The sequence below is a fragment of the Perca flavescens genome, chromosome 1 (assembly GCF_004354835.1).
Source record: "Perca flavescens isolate YP-PL-M2 chromosome 1, PFLA_1.0, whole genome shotgun sequence".
Lineage (NCBI taxonomy): Eukaryota > Metazoa > Chordata > Actinopteri > Perciformes > Percidae > Perca > Perca flavescens.
This window is the reverse complement of record NC_041331.1, coordinates 9358478-9384757: the sequence shown is the minus strand read 5'-3', so window position 1 is coordinate 9384757 and position 26280 is coordinate 9358478. Positions and strand designations below refer to the sequence as shown.

Here is a 26280-nt window from a genome sequence, read left to right as displayed (position 1 = left end):
TGTATTTTAGCTCTTCACTTATTTAGGTAATGCTTCAACTCTGACAATTTTCCAGATTTTTCAGCAGTGCAGTGCAATGCATTTGAGCTTTAAGATTTTTCATTTGTGAGTCCTCTCTACTTATTCATTATCAGTTACCTCACAATGTTCTGCATCTTTTGTCATTATTCAACTTTTAAAGCCAACAATTCAGTCTAGCATAAGCTTTTAACTTTTTAAAGCGATTTCCACTTTTTCAACTGTTCTCACTACTTCTTTATACGGATTTAAGCTATTCATCCAGTTTAGCTTTAGCAATTTAGCTATTTAGCATTCCCACGCATTTTCTGCAGGAAATGCATTTTCTAGTTCCATCTGGTAAACAGTTATGCAGAGTGTAGCATATGTTTAGGGCTTTATTGTAAAGGTAAGAAAGGAAAGATTGTCCCTGGGAAACACTGTCTTTGTCAAGTTTCAAAGGAGTAACAAAGTTTGCCGTCTATACAGTCTATGGTTCGCAGGTCAGTCTCCATCCATTGTGATTTGGGGTATGACATTTTCATCCATGCATTGCATACTGGCAATGCTTCAATGGTCAGTGGCTATTTCATTGGTCTGTCAATATGGCCTAAGCTGATTAGTCCGAGTAAGGATGTATTCTCTCTGTTCTTTTACACCACTACACAGCGTGCATGTCCAAATGTGGTACTATGCATCATTGCTTACTGTGTGCCAAGCCCTTAGTGTGACAAAAAGACCTACCAAGTGTAACAGTTGTTCGATGGAACCTTTTCTCCAATGCTGTAATGGGTGTTTATGTCATCATAGCAGCCACATTGGTCCCAGGCAGTGCACTTCATGGTGTCTTCATCAAAGTAGGGCTGGGTTGGGGGACACTGTGGATAGCAGCCTGCAACACCATTATAACATTTTGATTAATCTTAGTAGAAATACAAGTATAGCTACATGGTTCACTATTCAAAAGGTGGAAAGAGTACTAAAATATTGTGCTCAAGTAAAAAGTACTTGTGGAATATACATATTTCAAAGTTTTGGCCTTAAGTTATAGCGCCACCATCAGGCCAAATGGCATCATGTTTTATGGGAAGCATTAGCACATTACCATAAGTTATAGTGACAAATTTTATGTTCTAGCCCCCAGTAACTTGAGAAAAGGCATAATTTAGCATATAATGCTAAAAAGACCTCGCCCACATGCACCAATCAATATGACACTTCAGATCCTGGGTATTACTCACCACCATGGGTTGGTGAAATTCCGTCCATACATACTACATATTTGTAATATTTTTGGCGCACTCTATGGTTTATGCCTAAAATTGTTGTGTAGCCCTATTCCTCAAGACGGACTAAAGGTATGTTTATTATTAGACAAACTGTTAGTGAGTTATGGCCAATTTCCTGTTAAGCCTTGCCCTTTGCGAAGTTCTTTGATTGATGGCAGCAATGGTTTTAGGCCAATCTTGCTCATTTATAGTACAAATGTGTATCTTAGTCCTGCAAATCTGCATACTAATGTTGGTGTTGATATAATTAAAGTGCTATTCATTTTACTATTTTTGACATTATGCAAATTAGCAAAGAATCCATCATGGCGGACCTTTATGGTCCAGGAGGCTTTTTTGTAGAGCACGTTGAGTTGCATATGTGTGAGAAATTCTAAGTCAATCGGACTTAAGGGGCAAGGGGCGTGGCCTTAGTTTTTAAATTGCGTTAGATGTCAATTTATACACAAGTGGAACAGTGTAAGTTGATAGATGCACTTTGCAGCCTGCATATACAAAATAATTTACAATTATAAATATACAACCACCCTCCTGTGTGACGCCTCACTAGAAATAACCAGAAAAGAGACTGAGACAATAAAACAAAAATGACCGACAATAAATAAAAAGAACTGTATGGCTGTATACATTAAATATATATAAGTATATAAATAATATACTTCTTTTAGAATCAGTAGAACACAGTAGAACAACATCACCAAAGCAGACAACGTGGACATGCATAAACAATATAAACTCCACTGCGGATGCAGGTGGTCAACCTTCATTTTAAGGTAGAATAATGATAATTATAACTACATGTGATTTTAACCCTCTTGGATCTTAGGGTATTTTCAGATACAGATGATTTTGGTATCCTCTGATCTCTTCTCAATTTTAACAAATGTAACAAGTACCATTCAGCACAAGTTCAGCTACAATAATATCTAACACATTTTCAGAAAGCTCGGTGCCCAGGGTCTGGACATTTCCCTGAGCTATTGCCAATAAATATATTTCTAACATCAAAATACTGAGTGAAGTTTAGAAAAAATAAAGAATGCAGACATCATCTCAAGGTCCGATGACGTCATTGCATAGTAATTAGCGATGTGGATTTACCGTAAAGAGGCGAGGCTGGTTTATTTCTGCCGGCAGCTAAGATTACAAGACTTGGCCAAATTTCAATCTTTGTGGCAAAGTAAGATAAACAGTTACCCCGGATTTCCACTAGATGCGTAACGGCTGCGTAACGGCTCCGAAACGGCGGGGGTCTCATTAGGTTTCCATTAAAGTCAGTGTGTGTATTTACACTGGCTGCATAACGGCTGCGTTCAGACTCCGGCACAGCTCCGCCGGTCCGCAGCCCTCCGGAACAGATATGCAGAGCTTCTATTTTTGCCGGACGCCGGAGAGCTCCGCACCAATCAGCACACGGCAGATAGTGCGGGACAGGAAGCCGAGCACAGAAGCAAAATAAACATCCTGTTAATTTTCAGAATAAAATACACCGTACTCACGGATCATATTTCCCTGCACTACACCTTGAAAACACAGCACAGAGTTGTTTCCCCTCTACTCCTCTGGATGGAAACTAACTGTTGTTGGTTTTGTGGTTCTATTCTACCTGAATTCGCGAGAACTTGTGGGTCCTCGTGACTACAGCTGTCAGTCATGGCCGCAGCTATGCCGCAACAAAATCAGACCTGGTGGGTATTGACGGACGGCGGAGCACGCAGCAGACACGCAGCGGAGCCGGTCCGCAGCCGTTATGCATCCAGTGGAAATCCAGAGTTAGACTACATAAACAGCTTTTATCTTGTTTGTAACAATTCACTATTTGCAGAGTAGGGCCCTTTGCTTGTGTAAAACTGCGGATGAGACGAACGAAGCAGATGAAAAATTTCCCTTTTTTACATGCCTATTGAACAGATAAGTGTTGATGAAGTATTGGCTTTTTACTCCCGAAGGTTTTGTTGCACTTACAGTAATGAGAGTAACTTTAGTTAATCTGCACCAGAGATCATTGCTAATCTTCTCTCATATCATTTTCAGTTTAGTAGCATACTGTATATGTGTTTACATGTTGTAAAACACTATACCTCTTTGTTCTGTGGTGTGTTAAATGCGGACATCGCTGACTATGATTGCACTGGTAATTTTTGCACTAACGTAAGTGCTAGTCCTGGCCTGTGAACTCCATGGTGAACTCTGCACCTTTATAACATATGATTTCCAAGTGGGAAGTTACACGTTGCTGCAGCTGATTTATCTTCTTTCTTTTGTTCCATTCTCACAGAGTTTATCAGGACTTTTGCTACTTGAAATGTAACAAAGTAGAATGCTTATGATAAAAAGTACTTTTGTAAAAGTAAAATTATAAGTGCTTTGCACTGAAAGTGCGAAGGAGCCTATTGTTTTTCGTCAGATAATTTTTCCGATTCCTTCGTCGCATTTTTGAGCGGGGTTAGAATGCACGAAAACTCACAAAAATTTGCACACATGTCACAACTGTTGAAAATTGCAAAGATTCAAAATAATTACTCATATGCGTGAATGTGGTTGGTGAGTGAGGTGGCGCTATTGCAGAAATTTAAAACCATATATCTTCGCGTTCCCTGGATCCAGCTGGATCTCCTGATATAGGCCACGCCCATTTCCACCTAGACTTTTATGCGTGAAAAATCGCTTTGCCGAACTCCTCCTAGACCGTGCGACCGATCTGCACAAAAGGTAAGCATCTCCAGAAAGTTATCCAAAGAATTTTTATAGGATAAAAATTGCATATATTACGCACAAACAAATTTGTGTAGCTAAGTTTTTACAAAATTTGATGGGTACCATCTAGGGCCACTCATGGGGCCACCCCTACAGTAAGGTACTGACTGGTCAAAGTGGACGTGGCCTATAGGACCCTAATTGGTTTTAGCCCTTGGGCAAATTTTTGACAGCCTCATTATATACGAAAACTCACAAAAACTGGCTCCCACATAAACTCCTGGGAGCTTTGCGAGACTGTACAGCGATTTGGCCCTAACCTGTAAGTGGGCTCCATGGCGCCCCCTAATGCGTGGAAGGCCTTAACTTGGATAAAGTTGCTCCGATCTTCACCATATTTAATAGCTATATTGCTCTAATCATTGCGTACATATTTCCCATTTACCTTCATTAGCTCCGCCCAACCGGAAGGCGGCCATTTTTAATTATGCATTTTTCAGGTGTTTTACATTCTTTCGAACTCGTCCTAGGCTGTAATTTCAATCTTCTTGAATCTTTGCAAGTAGTATCTGTTGACCCTCATGACGAAAACTAATTCCATAGAATTTTGATAGTTGAACAAATGCGCGAGTTACAGCAACTTCCTGTCTAAACAGGAAGTTGCGTTATCTTGGCAACAGTTAATCCGATTGCCCCGAAACTTGACAAGGTTGTTCTTCATGGCCGGTTTAGCATCTGTGCCAAACTTGGTGGCAATCTGCCATTAGATGGCGCTGTTTTAATTTTTTTAAATGAATCAGCAAAATATTGATATATGGGAAACTACTCTGTTTAACTCGTCCTGGGGCGTGAGTCCGATCGGCCCGAAAACTGGCATATAGACTCGGAAGACCCTCGTGACAAAAAGTAATCAAAAGAATTTTGATAGCTAAAACAATGCGCAAGTTATAGAGGACCAACTTCCTGTAGGTGGTTGTCGAAACAGGAACGGTTGTATCTTGCCAATGGCTATTCCAATGGACACAAAACTTAATAAAGTTGTTCCTCATGTGCCAATGAGGCTGCGTGCCAAATATGGTGTCAATCGGCCTTTAGATGGCGCTGTTTAAATTTTTTTTTATTAATTAGCAAATTCGCTTTATGCGAAACCTACTTTTTTTAACCCGCAAGTTACAGAGGACCAACTTCCTGTAGGGTGCTGTCGAAACAGGAAGTTGCGTATCTTACCAAGATTTATTCCAATTGACATCAAACATGACACAGTTGTTCAGCATAGATGCTTGAGTATCCATGCCAAATTTAGAGTGAATCGGCCATTAGGTGACGCTGTTTAATTAATTTAAATAAAATTAATTATTCACATCGCAATGTATGGGAAACCTACTTTGTCTAACTCCTCCTGGGCCGTGAGTCCAATCTGCACGAAAACTTGGATAAAGACCCTCGTGACTAAAAGTTATCAAAGGAATTTTGATAACTAAAACAATGCTTAAGTTATGGAGGAACAACTTCCTGTAGGTGGCTGTTAAAACATGAACGGTTGTATCTTGGCAAAAGATATTCTGATTTACATGAAACTTAGAATGTGTGGTCTACATGTGATGTTGCGTCTGCCAGAACCCCCCGATGCAAGAAGCAGGGCCCATCATCGCTGCTTGCTGCTTTTTTTTTTTTTTTTTTTTGAAATATTCTAAAAAGTACACAAAAAACTAACTAAAATAACTTTCTAAAGTACCTTCCAGGGCAGTAATGAGGTTGGAACAGTTTCCTGATGGATTCCTACATGTCTTCATGCAGTCAGCTCCACAAGGTTTGTAGTGCCACTCACAGTCACCAGGGGAGTTATAAAAGTCACAGAAAATAGCTGCAAGAGAAAAAATAAGTACTAGCATAAGTACAAACAAATTTAAATATGTTGGCTAAAGATACAATTCCCTACAATTCCCTCCTGGTGTCACGGTGGCCAAACTTACGGCACAGCTTTGGAGTTCTCCACTTAATGCAGGCCCCAGCTTCATTACAAGCTTTGGCATATGCAGCGACAGCAGTACAGAGACACTCACAGTCCCCACCCGTGTCACAAGCACAAGAGTCTCTCACACAAGAGTCAAAGTATGGACCAGGGTCAACCTTGAACACACAATAGTGTACTGTTTAGCAGAATAATAAAAGTTCAGGGCAACAAAAATGTCCTGTGCTTGTAGTAATAGTAGCAACAGTGGCATTGGTAGTATCAGTAAAATCATAAGGAATCACTAACTGGGGCATATGAATATCCAGTCCCAATATTTGACAATCTGAAATTTAGCTTTTAAGAGATTTTGCTCTGGACCAATGTTTTGATTGAACAGATCAGAACAATCTGAAATTTAGCTTTTAAGAGATTTTGCTCTGGATCAATGTTTTGATTGAACAGATCAGAACTGATCAACATACAAAGCAATGAAGGCTTAGTGCCATAGATGGATATAAACAATAACATTTATATAATTTCCCAGTTAAAGTGATAATGATTGTGTATGTGCATTCACAAGTGTGTGTATCCATGTCCCTATCACCATAGTTACCTTTGAATGACAGCTCTGGAAGGTGACACTGGTAATGATGCTACACTGTTTCTGGGACCAGGCTGCCCGGTAGCGGTTAGAGGCACAGGGATCAGTGAGTAGTTGGGCACTTGGGCAGTCGGATGAAATCTTCCAACTGTTACCAAATTCTATAACGTCTGCCACTGTCTCCTGGGAACGTGTGGTGTAGTCATTCTTACTGTTGCCGTCGTAGTTTCCACACAGGCCACAGACTTGACCCTGCGAGGGAGGAACCCAATAACATAATTTACTGCTATGATAAGACTGGTACAGAGTAAGGCTGGTTTGTTGCCACTCAAATATCCTTCACTCCTCAAGCGTAGGTTTAGCATTTTCAAGTGATGTCTTTGCTGTCCAGTTTATAAAGTGCAAACACTGTTGTGTGAAAAAACATCCTGTCTTTAAAAGTCACACATTCACGAAAGAGCTGCTGACTACTAAATATTATTATAATAGTATTGCAACATATATGATCGATTGTAAGCCACATTTCCATAAGAAATGTAATATAAGCTAACTTAAAGCTATATTGATCAATTTTCTACAGGAAAACATCACACAACCACTATCAAAATACAGACTTATAAACTTGTTATGGCTAATGTGTTAGCAGACAGCAAAAGAATGCTGTCATGTTTTAAATTACCAGATATTATATATACCAGTTATTTTACTTATGTTAGTCAACATGTTCATCAAACGTATTGATTAATGCAAGTTGCTTTGTGGAATGAAATGTCCTGACATGTCTCTGAAAATTCTTATGGTGTATCATGACATGACATAAGCCAGACTGAAACTGCCTTAACCAACATGCTTTGTGTAAAAGCCAAGTGTCAATCATTACTTGATGTTTTACCTGGAACTGCGGGCTGAGTTTAATGAAAAGACTGGTCTTCTGGTCCCACATGAGCACAAGTCCTGGTGTGATCATCACCACCAGATAAATACCCATCTTGTGTAACTGAGCAGGGATCACCTGGCTGCTGCTCTTTATCACCTGGAAGTTCTCATCTTTAAGTTGGAATTCATTATCCTGTGGGCATCAACATCAAATAAACATACATTGTATGACTTTACCAGTTACAGAAATTGAGGTGGAACAAGTAATCACATTAATATATATCAATAAATAATTTTAACGCTGACTTACCAAAGGAATTATAAGGCTTATCAATCATAAGAAAATAATAGGTCCCAACCTTAGTGATTATCCTTTGAGCCATAGTATTCTGATGTAGTGTTTGAGGCAGAACATGTACACAGTGTACGTGTGTTGTGTTTACCTCCAGGAAGATTTTGATGGTCTTGGAGCAGGTGGTTCCTGTGGTTCCACAGGGAACATTCTCAGTGATAATTCTGAAGCTTCCATTGCTCTGACCCGTGCCACAGTAGTCCTGAGTAAGGCATAAACATGCAATTACTGGACAACCTAATCCCTAATTTGTTTTTCATAAAATTAAACCCCATCACCAATTACTGGTCTGCTTTTTTCTTGCAATAGCCATACATATATTTACATTCAGTAAATACCTCTCTATATAGTAGTTTATTGATAGTGGCAGAGTCTGCCATTGACGCACTAGATTCAGATTGCCTACCTAAGCCTCAGGGCCTCACAGGAGTCAAATGCAGCATGTAATCACACATAATTTAATCTCACTGATAACCACCTCACTTTAATTCTCCCAAAACTGTATTCGGATACAGCTGTAGGATAATTAAAGAAACGTTATCTAGCTCGGGCTGGATATTGTTTCTGCTAATTTCCTGCTGCTGCTTCGAATTTTGTGTTCCAATGGCAAAACATTAGGGTTGCTTTTAACAAGAGAAGGGTCACTATGGACATTTTTTTTTTTAGTGGATCATTTTTAAAGTGCCCACATTATGAAAAAAAACACTTTTTCTGGGATATGGGGTGTTATTTTGTGTCTCTAGTGCTTCCGCACGCATACAAACTTTGAAAAAAATCCATCCATGCTGTTTTGAGTGAGATACGGATTCTGAATGTGTCCTGCCTTCAGTCTCCTGGTGAGCTGTTCAAAATCTGCACGGCTTTCTACGTCACAAGCCGAAACAAGCTTGTTAACCGCAACCGTTAGCATGCTACCTCGTTCTCAATAGCAAAGCACTGCTACAACACACACAAGTTCACCATAATCTACAAAAAAAACTACTTACATGTGCGCCCTCATTTAGAAGTCTCCCAGCTAATCCTGCCTTGTAACTGACCGAAGTTGGAGAAACAACCTTTCTTTTACTGTCTATGGAGATTGCTAGCTGATATGATCTACATCTGAGAAAGAGGTCTCACTCTGTAGCTTAAACAAAGACCAGTTGAAAAAAGGATCTGCAGCAGTGAGAGAGAGCTGTGCAGTATAACAAAAATATGGTGTTTTTTTTTTTTAAATTAAACCATGTAAACCTATTCTGGTACAACATTAAAATACAATTATTAACCTGAAAATGAGCATAATATGGGCACTTTAATCTTTGCAGAGGACTAATGGAACAAGACAGAGCAGCCACAGTGAGATGCAGACAACAGGCTGCATTGGGATTGGGTCCCACGGGACCCAACGCAAATCTCGCGGGAGCGGGCGGTTTAAACTTTGCTGCGGGCAGCTAAAAAAAAACACAGCGGGATCGGGATGTAGCCTGGAACCCTCCCACGCCAGCAGACACCATAGATATACATATATACTGACTGAGTTTATACCATTCTCTTAAAGGGGTGATAGAATGATTATATAGGGTATTTCACAATGTTCTTTATGGTCTCCTAATGGGGTATGTAACATTGGTTGGGCTGAAAATGGCCTGGTTGATATTTTATTGGCCCTTATGCATCCCTGTGTTTTGGCCCTATTTGCAACAAAAGCTTTTCTTCCAAATATGGTATGGTCATGAATATTTAGATGAGCTGCGCGCTGATTAGTTGAGCGAATCCCCCATACACACACATTAGAGACGCGCGCTGATTGGTTGAGCAAATGCCCCATACACACACATTAGAGACGCGCGCTGATTGGTTGAGCGAATCCCCCATACACACACATTAGAGAAGAGACAGAATCTCATATTCCAAATACTGCAATGTTTCATTACCAAATTCACTTCTGAGACTTTTTTATGCGAGATATAAATATAAATATAAAGCTCAAATATGGGCCGTTTTACAAAAATTGATGGCTTATTGCAAATTTGGTAAGACGTGTTGGACTTTAGGACCTCCACACAGTCTGACGAGAGCTGTATACCCAGGGCAAAGCTACGCTTTGTGGATTACTGCACTACGGGGCTTTGCGGCCAGCTGCCAGCATAACTATAATATATTTACAGTTTGAATTTCATCACGGCACTTATATCACAGCTACGTCAAGGTCTTACAAAGCTAACGTGTCCATTTTCAATGTAAGGCATTTTTATGAACGTCAGGCGTTTTGTTAGGAGGAGCAGCTAGCTAGCTATATGTCCCATTCAATACAATGGGAAAAGATCGCTGCTAGCTAGCTACACCTTTGGCATAACTATAGTAGCTATATTTACAGTTTGAATTTCGTCACGGCACTTATATCACAGCTATCCCAAGGTATTACAAAGCTAACAATGGTGTCAGATTTCAATTTAATGAATTTTGGTGAACACTAGCTAGGGGTTTCGTTAGCTGCGACTGTCCCTTCAATCCTAACTATGTATATCACGGATAGCTAGCTTCATTTTCGGCGTAATTCGAAACAACGGTGTCCAATTTCAAGTTAATGAATATTTGGGTTTCGTTAGGTGCGACTGGCCCTTCAATCCTAGCTATGTGTAGCTACAAATCACGGATTGTTAGCTTCATTTTCGGCGTAATTCGAGTATATTTACAGTTTGAATTTCGTCACGCCACTTATAAAACCTCTACCCCAAGGTCTTATAAAGCTAACAATGGTGTCCGATTTCAATTTTATGATTTTTTTTGTGAATTTCAGAGGAATTCTAAGAGGAGGCTAGCTAGCTCTCATTGATAGAGCTAGCTCCATCCAGTCGCAGGCTCTATCAATGAGACTCGTGGACAAGAGGCGTTTATTTCACCGATCGTTTGTTGAAATAACTCAACACATTATAATTACACACATTATAAGATTAACTGGAACCTGTGGTAAGAGATTGCTGGCGTAACAAGCTCGCTGACCGCGCTCTCACTCACACACACGGGGCATTTAGCAGGAAGAGGGGAGCTGCAGGCCCTGGAGCTCTGTCCAGGCAGCGGCATTTGGTAGTCCATTAACCCACAAAAAGGTGACTTTGCGTGGTTATGGAGTGCCGTGGGCTGCCAGCCGTGACGGAGCTCAATCTACCTCACAGCAGGCCGCGGTCTGTGAAGGAAGGCAGGCCAGGCGGCGAGGCAGCTACACAGGCAGCACCCCGCTGAACTCCGACTGACAAAATTTGCAATTAGACATCAATTTTTGTAAAAAGGCCCATATTTGACCTCTACATAGTTGATTTCTCGCATAAAAAAAAGTCTCAGAAGTGAATTTAATGGTAAAATAGCAGATGAACAAAGCATACAATTTCTGAGATCTGCCCGACCTCGAGTCAGAAGCCTAACTGATCTCAGGTCAGTTGTGTAGCCTATGCAAATGTTGGGGCGTGACAAAGAGAGAGACTAGAGCCAAATGAGGAGGAGCTGCCGAGTTGACGTCAACTAGGCGGCTTGTTGAGATTTGCCCGTTTTCAGAGGCAGTTTCAAATTGTGAGATTTGCAGAGGAAAGAGGTGTCAATGGGATTTTGAGGTTCTATGTATGTCCTAGTTACCCACTAAACTGTCATTATTCAACTATGACAAGGTAAAATCGGTTTTGAATTCTATCACCCCTTTAATACATCCATGGTTTATACTATAGCCTATGACACCAGCAGCGTGTCTGAGGCTCCCAGGACGAGGGAGCTCCGACGCTCCGTCCACCGTCTGCCTGCCCCTCATCCTCTGCTCCTTTCTCCCCCTCTCACAGCAGCAAGCACCTGCCTTCGTTCCCTGCATCTTCTCCCTATTAACCTACAAAATTACGTGTTTTCTCAAGCGGGACGGGAGAAGACACAAAATCAATGCATCTCTATTATTGTGTGGGCATAAATTCTCAGAGTTTTGCGGGTGCGGGCGGGAGTGGACAAAAAATAACAAGAAAAGATCAAATCGAGGGCACGGTCTCTGCAGATACAGACACCACCACATACTTCTAGTAGGTCATAAGTGATGATTGAGAGGGATTACTTTTGTACTAGTCTATACATTGTTTTTTAGTGAAATACTGCATTTTATATATTTATTGATTCATCTGCCACTTTACCTGTAGGAGTGTGTATTCACACTCTCCATTGAAGTCAAACCTCTTGTCATCAAATGTGACGTAGTGACCGTCGCCATAAATCCCACAAACTGCATCACACTCATTGGTGGTACATGTGAACTTCCTTTCATTACAGTAGCTGGGGAGACAAACATCAGACACAAACTTTTAATTAAAACCTGTGCAAAAAAAAAACCATTGCATTTTTTAAAGGGTTTATTTTTCATCAGCAAAATCATCTGGAATTATTATTTACTAAATCTAAATTTAGAATGCAAAAACCCTTGTGCAAATTGGGGTAACACTTTTCATGTATGTTGCATTATACTCTGCTCACTATACAATTATAGTTATAAGCACTCATACATACTCATAATGCTTTACATAGCATTATGAGTATTTATGATTATAAATATAATAACTACTGCTACTACTGTATTTTATAATGACTTATAAGGTCAAGTATCATAATACTTCATACTTTATGGTCATAAGGGATTTAAGGATCATAGTGTATTATAATTATATAGTTAAAATACATTATAATCTTTTTATAATGCATTATAACATGATTAGCTTCTTGTTTTTGAATTTTAATTTGTATTACTTGGTAAAGTCATAACAGACATTTTGTGGATGATAAACCAAACTATGGTTACAGAAATGTTGTCCATGTATTCATGTAGTTTCATTAAAAAAAAAGAAGTTCCTGAACTTGAGACATATTATTTAACTATGTGCATTGGGCTTTTTTGCTTGCTAATATATATATATTTTAACTTAATGATGTTTTCTGTTTTGTTTGTTTGATTGTTCTTTAGTTTGTTAAATTTTTTAAATTAAAATGCAATCTGAAATCTTTCTTTATGTGAGCAACCTCTGTGAGAGAATTCCAATGCAGGTACATACTATAATGTGTATGTAAGGCACTGTACAAACCATGTGTTGCAGTCCACACTCAGTGTCTGCCCAGGTTGATAGACCTGTCCATTGTGCAGACATGGACAGCTGGTCTCGTTGATACAGCCTCCTGCTCCATCTGACACAAGGCCATCAGGGCACATGCAGCCAGATGTACAGCCTGTACTGATCTGTATCCAAACAAATTAGGAGGTTGTGAGCCTAACAGGGCTTGTGCATGTGTGTTTGACTTCTGTGAGTGTGTTTGTGCTATGCTGTACTTACACAAGCCATGTCCAGGGTGCTGCAGCTCTTCTGACACTCAGTCCCAGTGGTCCCAGGTTGACCAGTGGAACAGTCAAAGTAAACCATGGGGGCAACACATGATGGTGAGGCTGGGAAATGATAAAGAGTATTATGATCATGTCAAAATTCCAGATGTATTCCCTGTATTTCAGCAGGACATTTTGTTTTTTGAAGCTTCATGATGTGGAAGACAATTTAAAATGCTTGAAGAAGAAGATTTATTTATTTATGACAATGCACATTAATCAACATTTCTGTAAATGTGCCAGTGTTAGCCAGTCAGCTAATTTCCAACTGTAGTCCTAGTTGCATGCATGTCTTTATGGTGGGAAGAAACCAGAACACCTGGAGGAACCCCACACAAGCACGGGGAGAACATGCAAACTCCACACAGAAAGGCCTGGGACGACCTGGATTCGAACTCAGAACCTTCTTGCTGGGAGGCAGAAGTGCTAACCACTGAGCCACCGTGCTGCCTGAACACTCAACATTCATTATATTATTCACAAATTGAATTCAACAGTTAAAGGGTAATTTTGTTATTTGAAAACCCCCAAAGTTCACCTTTAAGACAATAGCATTTAACTCACTAGGTTATTAGAATTATAGCAGGAACATATGTGGAAACCTACATAGTAGTAGTTCTGCCCCTCCTGAGCAGCTAAGAACCCCTTGTCTGCAGACACTGTGAGAACAGGAAATGAGAAAAATAGTTAATGTCATCAGCTACAGTAGCATCCTAAATCTTAATAACATACTGTGATTGATGTATACTAGCTACAATGTCCTCTAGCTTGCCCTTTGACTGTCCCCTTTATTATTATTATTTTTTTTTTTTTCTTCTCAGTGATATCTTCGCTAGTTCTATTGGTACATTCACATCATGTTGGCAGAATTGATAGAATGGAAAACAAATTTCCTGTTATCACAAATCCAATGTTCACACATCCAATGTTATGTTGTGTGTATTAACTGCTGTCATTTATTCTCTACTGGCTGTAAAACAAATTACACCCCACTGGGATAATACAGTTTACTTAACTTAAGTTGTATTTGTAGTCACACCAAATAAATAAAAATTCAAGCTAAGTTACCTTTTTTTTTTTAATCATGTTACATATTTGCAATAACAACTAATACACACATAGCACATTTACAGTTAGCTAAATTGACTGTATTAATGTTAAGATTGGATTTTATTTAGATGCAATTGAAAGCCATGGAGGCTTTGCAACAGGCTTTGCTTCTGTTTTGTTGACACTTCTGTGATCCTCTGTTCGATGGATCGCCATATTTTTCCTTTTTTTATGAAAACTATTATAACATTTAATATAGACATTTGTGTTCCCCTCAGGATGAATTTCTGGTCAACAGTTTAATGTGTCCAATACTTTGGTTTACGACCACATGACATTGTAAGCATGGTGTATGCTAACATTTGCATCTCAAAAATACTTACAGAGCTGCTAATGTTAGCTTGTTTCTATTACTATGACTTTTCCAGAAATAATTCTCTCTATTGTCTACCAAGTACATTATGTTTATGTATACCTTTAATGTATTAAACCATTTTAGGCTATTACCCTAAAATGGAACACAATATCCTGTCCATATTCTCGATTAACAGCACACTATAAAGTAAAGTGTTGGATGTTTATAAGCTGACTGCTAAATGCCCAACTCCTGACATGATTACACTCTGTGCAGTAGTAGTAGTAGAAGTAGTAGTAGTTGTGTATGTACCATGTGAAGCCATCTTTGCTGACAGCCTGTCCAGGAGGAATAATGTTGTCTTTATCGTAGCAGGCACAGCTTTCGCTGGACACACACTGCCCCACCTCGTTCATGTAGGTTCCCTCGGCACAGCCACAGCCATCCACTGTGGTGAAGTTGGTCTGGCAGGAGTAGTCAGCCTGGTTGAGAGAACGGCAGGTACGACTGCAGCAGGTCATGTTATAGTCATACACTGTCTCAGCTGGACACGATGTACTGAATTTGCCTAGTAGGAGAGATAAGATTAGTATGAGAATTAGTATGAGAGTATGAGAATCTGCTAGATGAATCAGATTTTTCCTGCAGGTTAATTGTCAGTTGTCAATTGCAACTGGCCCTCTAAACAAAGAAATAATTTCATGAAATCTCATTAACTACGCAGCTTGTTTTGCAGGTCATCAGCTGTTTGTTACATACCCAGCCTCTCTCTCTCTATCAGGGGTGGAGCCAGACATTGTAAACATTTGTAAACAGCATCATTATCACTTATTACATGGCGTGGTAGAATTCTAAGGCATTCTGCAGTTATTTCTTGATAACAGACATGCATAGCAGAGCGTTGCCATGGACGCAGTTCTGTTCACTCTGGAGGATGGCTATCAATCCACTGAAAGAAGTCTGGATAATTTATCAGCTGTGGCAACAACGCTGATTAGTTAGCTTACATTGCAACATGTTTAACATTACAGGTGTGTCAACTGTAGCGGTGCAAAAAAGAAACAAGATTAATGAGGACATGAACGTCAACATAAATATTCCCAAAGAAGTTCCATTCACTGTGTCTCACTTCACTGTCAACGGAAATGTTCAGTTTAATGTGAATTAGAGCAGCCGATATTCAGGGGGATTCAGGACCCCTTTGCTTCACGTCAGGGTCTGATCACCCTGTTGGGGTTGTATTTGCTATAACGACCACCTTGCTGTACACACACACACACACACACGCCGTCTCGACGCACACACTAGCGCACAAGTATAAACATCAGTCCACTTACAACTATAAAACAAGACTAGTGCAGCTTCACAGTTGAACTGCAAAAAAAAATGTCCCGCATACCGTCCCGGTCGGGACCGGACAAGTGGGAGGCGGAGTGCACGGTGTGCAAAGCTGGCACATATGTTTCAGTGTCTTTATTATTTATCTTATTACATTGAAAAGGTATTAAGAGATATTTTGTTGAAGCTGGATTTTCTAACACAGAAGAGGTCATATTTAGAACATTATTTCATATTATTTATTTATTTTAAAAGAGAGCTATTGTTACATGTTGTTACAGATTTTATTTTATTACAGAAGTCATTTTTGCACAATTGAGGCATAATAAAGCATGTTCATTAACCTCTGAGAATCACCACTGTCTGGATTTGTCTCGAGGCCAGGCCGAGTGTCCTCTTTTTTGGAAATCAAAATATGGTCACCCTACATTTATGTCATCAACACATCCATGATTCATGGAAATGTTGTGTAAAACACAACAAGCCACAAGAATGCTGCGACTTTTTGAGGACTGTACTGTAAAATGCCTCCTGACCAATCCAAACACCTGAAGCGCATTTTCAGTAATATTTTTCCTTGTAATTATGTATGGTTTGCAAAAATGGGAACTGCTGCGTCCGTGTAGATGAGAGAAGCAAAGTGTATGCGCGTTGTGCAGACGCTACATTATGGCCAAGCATGCGCCCCTAAAGTAGCATCTGAATAACACGCCACTGACTTTAGACTAGTGCCACTGACTTTAGACCAGGTCTTTCCTGGTCTTTGGCGGAATTGTTTTCTGGAACTGCAAAATACATTCCCTAATTTACCGATGTGCGTCTGTGGAGAGAAAAGTCCTCTGTGCGTCGGGTGCAAAATAGGAATGATACATGCGTCGGTGTACAAAGGCAATTGCGTTGAGTGCAAGATAGGGCCCACAGTGTTTAACTCACCACAGATGGTCGCCCTCCAGCCGGTGAGCTGGATTCCTGCAGCTGCACAGGTGTAGACATAGGAGGAGACTGCAGCACACATACAGTCCTCACTTATCTCACAGTTACAGCTGTCATACATGCAATTCTGTGAGGAGACACAGTGGACATGGACACATTATTAAGGGATCAATAATTTAGATTATTTATCATTTCAACTTCATGTATGCACACTTACATCTTGGTAAATGTTGGGGCTAATGACCGAGTGGCAAGGAGCAAACACTCCCTTGGGATCTGCTAGTTTAGAGCACCAGTACTCGGCATAACTCTCTGAAACACAGAAACATACAGAAATAAAGCTACTTAACATTATAGGCTCTGAAAATGGCATGGTGAACTTTACCACTTTGGAGGAAGTGGACTACTTTGGAGGAGAGTCTAGCTGTACCCTGGCTGATACTTTGACGACAGGGGTGTCCAAAGTGCGTTGTAATGTCGGGGCAGCTGGCTCTAGTTTTCCATGTGTTGGCAAACGCTGCAGCAGTGCCCTCCACCAGCCCACTAATCACCCTGAAGTCATCACTCATTATGTCGTTGAAGTTTCCACACAAACCTGTTGGGTGAGGTGACACACATTTCCACAGATACCCATGTTAATGTGGAATTACATAAAACACCCTTATTCTGAATATAACTAGTTGATTATAATTTGTAAATACTGGATGGGTTTTTCAGATGCTGAAACAAATATGTTGAGCCATACCAGAGGTTGTTCCTTTGAGTGAAGGGTGAGCTGAGATGAAGACCTGCATCACGGGGGACAGTTGGACCATCACTTGAATGCCCACCTTTAGGCTTATGAGGATGTAGAAGGATGATGGACTGAAGGCACTCAGTTCCGCTGCAGCAGTCAGAAGACATTAAAAAAATGAGGTACAAGTACTGAGCTTAACTTCTCTGCATGTTGGATAGTAGCCATTGTCACGTTAATCTTCTCATCTTTATGTGGTGTGAACATCTACTGGATCAATAAACATCTTTAAACATGTACATCAACATTTTTATTCTGCACTTAAGTAAATAGATTTATTTACTTGTACTTAAGTAAATAGATTAATTTACTTAACTAAATCTATTTACTTTTTCAGCATGCTGTGTGTCTTCTGTAATATCATTTTAAGTAACTCACGTGTAAACAGTGGAAGCTGAGAAAGAATCTGGTTCACATAGACCTGCCCGGATGCCTGAATTTTAACAACCTGACAGTGTGTGGAAAGACACATCATATCAAACAGGAGTCCAACAGTGTTTCCAAATAATTCTTCATTTCTTAATAATTCTGTTTGATCCCTGTTTGAAGCACAATTTTGCTTACCATAGAATTGCTGTATAAACCCAGAGTTACAGCTCTGAGGCAGGTCCTACTGTCAGCCAGACCGCACTTGACCAGATCCACCAGCACAGTGTATAAGGAGCCATTATCGTGCTGCAACATACATTGGGGCACAACTTGAACTTCAATGATTCAAAGGCTGAAAATTGGTGACAGTAAAATATGTCAGAGATAGCGTGTATAGGCAGACTAGGCTATGGCCTAGAGCAGCACTTTGGCAAGGCGGCAAAATGTGGGCTTATAAAAAATGTCAACTGTTTTGTTTCGCTCTCATGTTGTCGCCCTTTGTAATCCATTGGTGAGGAATGTGTGTCTGTCATCACAATCACCAATCAGCTGAACATACAGCCTGTAAACGGACAAGGTAAGGAGGATATGACAGATCCCAGCAAATAGCCAACAACAATAACACAAGAACAGACATTCCGACAGAGAGAGGCCCATATCAGGTCAAAGGAATTGATTTCCTCAGGGATGATGCACAGAGAAAAAAACTTAAGATAAGCTTTTTTTTCTCTAGAGGTTTTAACGTGTGAACCTGCTGATATGCGCCTTGCTGGACACATACGTGTGTATGCCTGTGTGTGTGTGTGTCTGTGTTTTTTTACACACAGATTGCAATATATGCAATGTTATTACAGTCACTATTTAGATGAATTAAAATTTGATTTATGACTTTGCTGTAAAGGGGTTTGGAATCTATTGGATTTATTATGCTGCAGACCTGTTGGTTACTACATGACCATTCACATACACTGGACATGTGCCGGTGTAAACATGAAGCAGATTACCCAATGTTTTTATGTGGTTCAAAATTATGGATGTAAAAGTTGAAAAATACAGAAAATATTTTGGAGAAAGAAAAACAATGGCAAAAAAGTAAGAACAGGGATTAGCTTGGACTGACAACGAGGTGGAACTGCTACTGAAAGGTTAATCTATATGCAACTATATATATTTTACGGGATTGTTCCGGTGCCGCCGGAGGTTCCGCCGAATGTCCCTCACCTTCAGCTTTCTTTGTGGTGGCATTCTAAACTCCAGTGGATTTATGAGGACTATGGTTAACTGCTCCTCAGATATCTGCAGGGTAAATCCAGACAGCTAGCTAAACTATCTGTTGAATCTGTTTTTTTTGGAACGTACACATGTTCCACCAAAACAAGTTCTTAGAGGCTATTTTGCAGAGGCACCGTTGCTCTGTCCGGCGCTTAGCACCGCCTAAGACAATTGTGATTGGTTTAAATAAATGCCACTGAACCAGAGCATATTTTTTCTCCTATCCCAGAATGTTGTGTGGACTAGCCAGACCCTCCTCTGCAGCCTGTGGAGATAGGTCTGACAATGGTCTGACTACTGAAAGGTATATAAACCTACCTAACCAGACATGTATAAAGTACTAGAGACCCAGACTTGAGTAAAAGTACAAGTGCTCTATCAAAAAAGTGACTTGAGTAGAAGTTGAAGTGCTCTTTAAGTACCACACTTAAGTGGAAGTATTAAAGTATTCAACATTTTATTATTTATTGCAAGTAGTTTATTTTAAAATTGTACTACTCAAGTACTGAAAGTATTGTGTTATGTAGTTATTAATGAAAGCAGGTAAAAGTTTGAATATCATATTGTTTATATTATTTCAAATGTTTAGCCTAAAGGACACTCATAATTCCTTTGGCTGCAGCAGCAGTACAAGGACAGGAATGTACAACACCACAGCATGTCATGAACTGCAGGTAGTTAGTTAGCTAGCGCTTACTGATAGCTCAAGCTGGTGTGCCATTTGTGTATTATATTTGTAACTTACCTTGATATGTTTCTTCAAATTCAACGGTGAATTTTTGAAGGCCATTATTTCGCAATCTTTTGGGTAGGCACTTCATTCTATATGAATTGTCTTTAACTCCGACAAATGAAAACATGGACCCTAAGTAGGGCCAGGGGTGGTCTCCTTCCTCACCCTCACCGCCACGATCACTCCAAGTTGAAGGTGTTGAAGGTGGCGTTTCTGGTTCTTCCATCTCAAAATAAACAAAGCTCAAGTGTTCTCAATGCTTCTTATAAGACAGCTTGATCGCTTGATTCGCTCAATGATGAGCCAGCTTCATCAAACCTGGTGACAGAGCCATCTACGATTCGTAACATTTTTATAATTGTAACGAGTAACGATGCAGCACATAAAAAATGTATCAGCGTAAAAGTATTAAACTCATCGAAAATATGTACTGAAGTAAAAGTGGATGTAGGAGAAAAAAAATGATACTCCAGTAGTGTACGGCTTTTAGTACTTAAGTACAGTAGTGAAGTAGTTCTACTATGTTACTATACATCTCTGGACCTAACAGATAAGTCATGACGGATGTGCGCCATCGATTCTAAAGGTCTCCATTTCTGCAAGCAACCCCAGAGTTTTCCAACCAAAATGGGGACAGCAGTGTTTCCAAATGTCTCAATTTTAGGGGCTCAGAAACGCCAGAGTAGTGCAGACGTGAGGCATAAAAGTAGCAAAAGATTTTTAAACCAAAATGTCTAGCTTATGTCTGTCATTCTCTGTGTAGATGGTTTATCAATCCATGCTTCTGGTATTCAGTGGTATAACTCTGTTGTGTACATGTATGTGATGATATACTAGCAGGGTTGCAGATAATGATATGTGTTACCTTAGCCAGCACGTAGGAGCAGTCCCCATGGAAGGTGTAGACTTTTCCATCAAAGGTGTTGACGTGGGCTCCTCCCTTCACAGAGCAGGTTCCTGGACAGTTCTCCTCCGTACATGTCCATTGGCCACTCTCACAAACACTGTGAACACACACACACACACACACACACACACACACACACACACACACACACACACACACACACACACACACACACACACACACACACACACACACACACATGCCAGGAATAAAAAAAATAAAAAAATCAGCAGCAACAGCGGCAGTGTAATCAGTGTAATAACTGATCTGGTGAAAATTACGTTACTACAGTTATTTCACCATGGTTTTGCTACAATGCTTTAAATCAACCATTTTTCTCTCAGCTCATTGCATCACTTCAGAACAGGTGTATGCAGGAGGAAGGAATATTAAATAGGCAGATTAGGCTGGATGTAATAAGCGAGAACACAGCATCTGTACCAATTGTCCGTGATGCATGACTATGCACAGATTGCAATCTGTCACATGTTTGAAGCATGTTTCATGCAAACATACTAATACAGAGGAACATTATTGACATTGTCTCACTCCCCTCCACATACCCATAAATATACTTATGTAACAGCAAATCCTACAATCTGCATGGACCATCAGATGAGCCTTCCAGCTGTAGCCACTCAAAAAAACAACCCATATTTAAGATTATTCTAATGCTGTAAATTCAAGGTCAATTCATTTAACTGCAATTCATTTATTGTTTTTGTTTTTTAGGGCTTGTATGGCTTTTAATTGATAGGTTAGCTTGAAAAAAAGAAAAAGGAGCCATTAATGTGGCAGATACATGCTTATACCAAGGAGGAATGCATATTATATGTATCCACAGCTACAGTGAACAGAGGGAAAGTCAGGATTTGGATGCTACAACAAAACAAAGGACTTTATGTTGACGTAAACATCCACTGTGTAAGTAAAATTGTGACTTAGTGATTTAAACAAACAAGATGCACTTACAATGTAATTGTAAAAAGGGTTGAAGTAGTTGTGTTTTTTAAATGCATTAGCACTTGTAGTCATCCCATAGTCGTCCCTATTCTTTATTATAATGTTAGCATGGCACACACAAGAAAAAAAATCCTAATTTTGTAGATTATGATGAGTTTTTTTCAATCATCATTAAAGAAGAAATAAGTAAAAAGATGTGAACACGGATTTTATTCATTATCTAAAATGTTATCAAATAAATAACTAGGCTACATTTACATTGCTCGTTTTGGTTTTTAAGCAGAGTTTTGAGCCACAAGCGAACATCGTGCATACACATGTTTTTAACTCCAGTAGAAGAACTATTCTCCGTTTAAACTTACACGCACAAACTGCATATCTCATCAACATTCTCGTATACTGGGCTTGCGCGTGCGCAGTGGGCCCAGCATGTATACTCTGCTGGTAGTTGCCATGGTAACCTTAGTAGCTTAGTCTCAGAGAATGAGACATCATGACCCAATCAGGCAGTGAAACATTGCCGTAAGTGTTGGTCGATTAGGGGCTCTGAAACGCCAAAGCAATGTGAATGCGAGGTGTAAACGTAGCAAAAGATATTCATTTTTAAACCAAAACATAGCAATGTAAATGTAGCCTCAAGTGAACAACTGAACTCTTGTTCCGTTGTATTTATATGTACACCTGAGTTTTCATCTTACCATGATCCACAAGTGTAAGAGTATGACTCTCCTGACTTGTAGACGTTGTTGTTGTGCAGACATGGACACTGATCCACTGTGATACAGCCAGTGTTACTGATGTCATCAAAGACCGTTCCTGAAAGGGAGAGGAGAGACTGTCAGGTTTTATGTCTGTGAATGAGACATGATTGAGACAGCATATGCTTGCATATAGCGTTTGCACTGTAGTGTGAAATGTGTGCGGATACCGGCAGGGCAGCGGCAGCCATCGCTGTAGTGACTGTCACATGTCCGGCTGGCATGAGGGGTGGAGCAGCTGTCAGTACATGAACTGCTATACTCCAAGAACTCCATGTTGTATGGACATTTCATATCTGAAGGGACAAACACTTCAATGTTGCTGTACCCGTGACAATCAAAGACAAAATGCAAAACATGAGGCAAATAACAGCACCCTTACAGCAAAACGTTGCATTTCTCCATTGTTGGGGCTGGCCACCTGCATGGATACACTCTCTGGAGTACTCTGAGATGGTTTTGCAGAGAGCAGAGTCAACGTTTTCTTTAGAGTTGCACATATCAGCCATACAGACTTTACTGAAGGATTCCACATCCAGAAGGTTTTGGCAACTACTAAATGAAGCACTGGAGAAGATCTGGTCACAGAATAGCTGAAAAACAAACCAAATCAGTCAATTTGTCATAAATTCCAGTTTGGAGTCTTAACAATCTTTAGATACTTGGATGTAGATGATTTGCAGAGACAATGAGGTGTAGATCAGTGTGAAATTTGAGGAGCAGAGCATGGCGTGCTAGAGACGTGTGCCAATTTGAATAAAGTGTTTCTTATACTTTAAAATTATCATTAAGAGGCTTTGTCTCACACTATAGTCTTCACTCTCACAGTGGCGAAATGCAATGTTGTGGGTAAAACTGATTAACCTACAGTTATTTTCTATGCTATCAAACCACCGTAAAATAACAGCTGTAACATGTTTGCATTATAGAAAATGTAAAACCTACCAAATTTCAAGTCAATTTTTTTTTCAACCTTGGCACAGATAAGATAGTGTAGGGCCCCTCATTCTTCACACGTGGCTTTATGAGATATTTAATAAAAGTAAAGAGTTACCTTATCGCCACAGCTCAGGACTGCGTTGAGCACAGACTCCTCACAAGTCTCTGTTGGCCCATCCACCTTCCAGGTATCAGCATAGTCCATTAGAGACAGCAAAAGTCCTACAGTCAGTCACACAACAATGGACATTGTGATTATTCAGCCCAGAATCTTTCAGTTTGTAGGAAAATATGCTGTTCATAACTGTTTAAAAGCTAGGGACCAATTTGCAACCTCTCCTCACCGGTGGATAAAAGCCTTGAACTGAGATTGCACTGATTTTAGTTTCTAAAGAGACTGACTTATTTTTTATTTGAACTTATATTTACCTAGTGTAGGTTGGCTGGGTTTACTAGCAGCAACACCCTGCTTTGCACATTCACCCCTGTCCTGGGAGATTGCCCAATTCTACCCCAGTCTTATACCAATGGCCACTGTGTTTGCTGTTATAATGCCATTGTCTGTTTTAATTGAAATATGAGGTTCTTTGTTTTGGAAAATAGACTTGACATTGATTTGATTTGATAATCATTGTGAATCTTTTTATTGTCTTACACTTTACTTGCAGCCAGCAAATATCGCTCATAAATCCTCATAATTGTGTTATAGTATCATACAATAGCTAATTCCATATATACAGTGCTGTCATCAGATTCTTCTTTCAAATACGGTTGTCAATTTGACATGGAGGTAAGAAGCTAAATGAATACTGAACTTAAAATAAATTATGTCCACCACTTATAATAATATTAACCCTTGTTGTACGTTGTAATGCATGATTAAAAAAATTATAAAGAGTTTAATAAAGCCTTATAAATGCATTTTTGTCTTATAAGGTTACAATAGACACCACACAGTGTGGTACTTATCTTTTTTAATGTTTGTGTTTTATTTTTCATTGCCAATACTTGTTTCAGTGCCAACACAACTTCACTGCCAGTATTTCCTTTTTTTAGTTTAAGTTTTGTTTTCAATGCATATTTTTTTTCTGATGCCAAAATCTTCCTGTTTTAGCTCCATACAATTGTAGTTTTGAGCTGTTGTTGAGGGCATTTTAACATGTATATTATTTATTACATTTGTTTTTGTAATTCTGTTCAAATAAATCTTTCTAGTTGCTCCCACTTGTGGAAGTTTCCACCAGCTTATTTAATTTTTAATCCTCTATGTATTTCTAAACAATGATTGGCCTGAATTTAAAGCTAGTCTGTAAGTGTCCACCGATCACAAGAATCAGAAGGGATTTTGATAAAAATAAATCCAAGTTGTGCATAGTTGCTAAGCTCTGCACAGAGCCGCTGCAAAATAGCGTCAGGAAGGAACTTGTTTTGGTGGAACGTGTAAATTCAAAAGTTGTTATAGTCGTGAGAAAACTCAGATTAGACAGATAGTCAAGCTAGCTGTCTGGATTCACCCTGCAGAGATCTGGGGAGGAGTTAACCATAGTTCTCATAAATCCACCGGAGTTTAATTTTCAAAACAAAGAAAGCGGAAGGAAACGGACATTGGCGAAAAGACATGCATCTGGCGGAATTTCCGGCACCGGAGATATCACAGAAGTGGAACGTCGTGGATATAGACTAGCGCTGGAGTATGGTCACGCTACAGAGGCTATTCATTCTGAGTTAGGGCACTGTACATCTGTTTGTCCAGACTAATTGCTAACTGTCTGCTAACTATATATATCCCAAAATAAATAATAAACATAAGGTATGCTTTTACTTTGATATCAAAGTTTGATACTATTGATCAGTGTAAAAAAATACTAATTATATCAACTGTTAATGAAATATCCAAAGAGACACAGGATGTTTTAAAGCCACTGCCATTAGATGCTGCATGCCTAATATTAAAGTATCTATTCGCACATTGAGTACACTGACTTACCATCTTTCATGAAATCATTGGAAACACCGTCAAAGTTTCCACAAAGTCCACATGTCTGGTTCTGGTATTTGTTATCTATTTCAACCTGTGAACACATCCCAAATATACAGTAGTTATTGGAAAATCACAAGTTAGTAATTTATCATTTATGATTCAAAGAATTTTATAAATAAAAATGTGACATATGTCATTCTTTCTATATGATCCACTTGTAGTAGGTGAGACTCATATGCTGTGTGTGACCTCTGACATGGGTAAACTCTTTCGCAGTGTTTGATTTGGGTAATTATTGTAGGAGAGTAAAGCTTTTCTTTTCAAGCTGGTGCATGACTGTCTGCAAATTACACACGTTTACTTAAAGCAGTAACATTTACATTGTGGTTTTCAGGCTTGGCCTATTCACATTGTTTGCTTATCTCTCCAGGACATATCCTGCAAAGTGACTCGCTACTGCTATTCAGTCATATTTGATCAATAAGCTGAGGCTTCTTCCTGTTTCCTCAGTCATGGAGGTTACTTTTCTTTAGTGCAGTTTGTCTGCCTCAAATCAGAGCTCAGTGAGATTTAAATGCAGGCCTTTGGCAATGGACAAACTGATTTTGGTGTTCATATTTTCACCTTAACTGTTACAGTATGTGCAGAAACATTTCAGGACATGCACTACGGCAACATAAGACATTTAAGTGACCGTAGTTATGGCGCTCATTTTTCATTCATGTCATCTGTCAGACAGCAAGTGTATT

General features: G+C 39.5%; 1 protein-coding gene across 1 annotated transcript in view; it reads right to left on the bottom strand.

Annotated features, from left to right (window-relative positions):
• The window catches only part of LOC114554979 (mucin-5AC-like), a 108041-nt gene that overhangs the window by 5447 nt on the left and 76314 nt on the right, over positions 1–26280 (bottom strand). Inside the window, exons 6-27 of the mRNA XM_028577102.1 lie at positions 25538–25622; positions 23666–23772; positions 22994–23204; positions 22782–22907; positions 22552–22669; positions 20849–20987; positions 18174–18284; positions 17988–18057; positions 17562–17699; positions 17247–17411; positions 17034–17128; positions 16817–16943; positions 14811–15113; positions 13094–13203; positions 12848–12999; positions 11909–12047; positions 7858–7968; positions 7431–7607; positions 6551–6790; positions 5957–6113; positions 5719–5847; positions 742–889 (exon numbers count right to left, since the gene is read on the bottom strand). Of these exons, the coding sequence (XP_028432903.1) occupies positions 742–889; positions 5719–5847; positions 5957–6113; positions 6551–6790; positions 7431–7607; positions 7858–7968; positions 11909–12047; positions 12848–12999; positions 13094–13203; positions 14811–15113; positions 16817–16943; positions 17034–17128; positions 17247–17411; positions 17562–17699; positions 17988–18057; positions 18174–18284; positions 20849–20987; positions 22552–22669; positions 22782–22907; positions 22994–23204; positions 23666–23772; positions 25538–25622 (3158 nt within the window). The remainder of the gene's footprint in view (positions 1–741; positions 890–5718; positions 5848–5956; positions 6114–6550; positions 6791–7430; positions 7608–7857; positions 7969–11908; positions 12048–12847; positions 13000–13093; positions 13204–14810; positions 15114–16816; positions 16944–17033; positions 17129–17246; positions 17412–17561; positions 17700–17987; positions 18058–18173; positions 18285–20848; positions 20988–22551; positions 22670–22781; positions 22908–22993; positions 23205–23665; positions 23773–25537; positions 25623–26280) is intronic.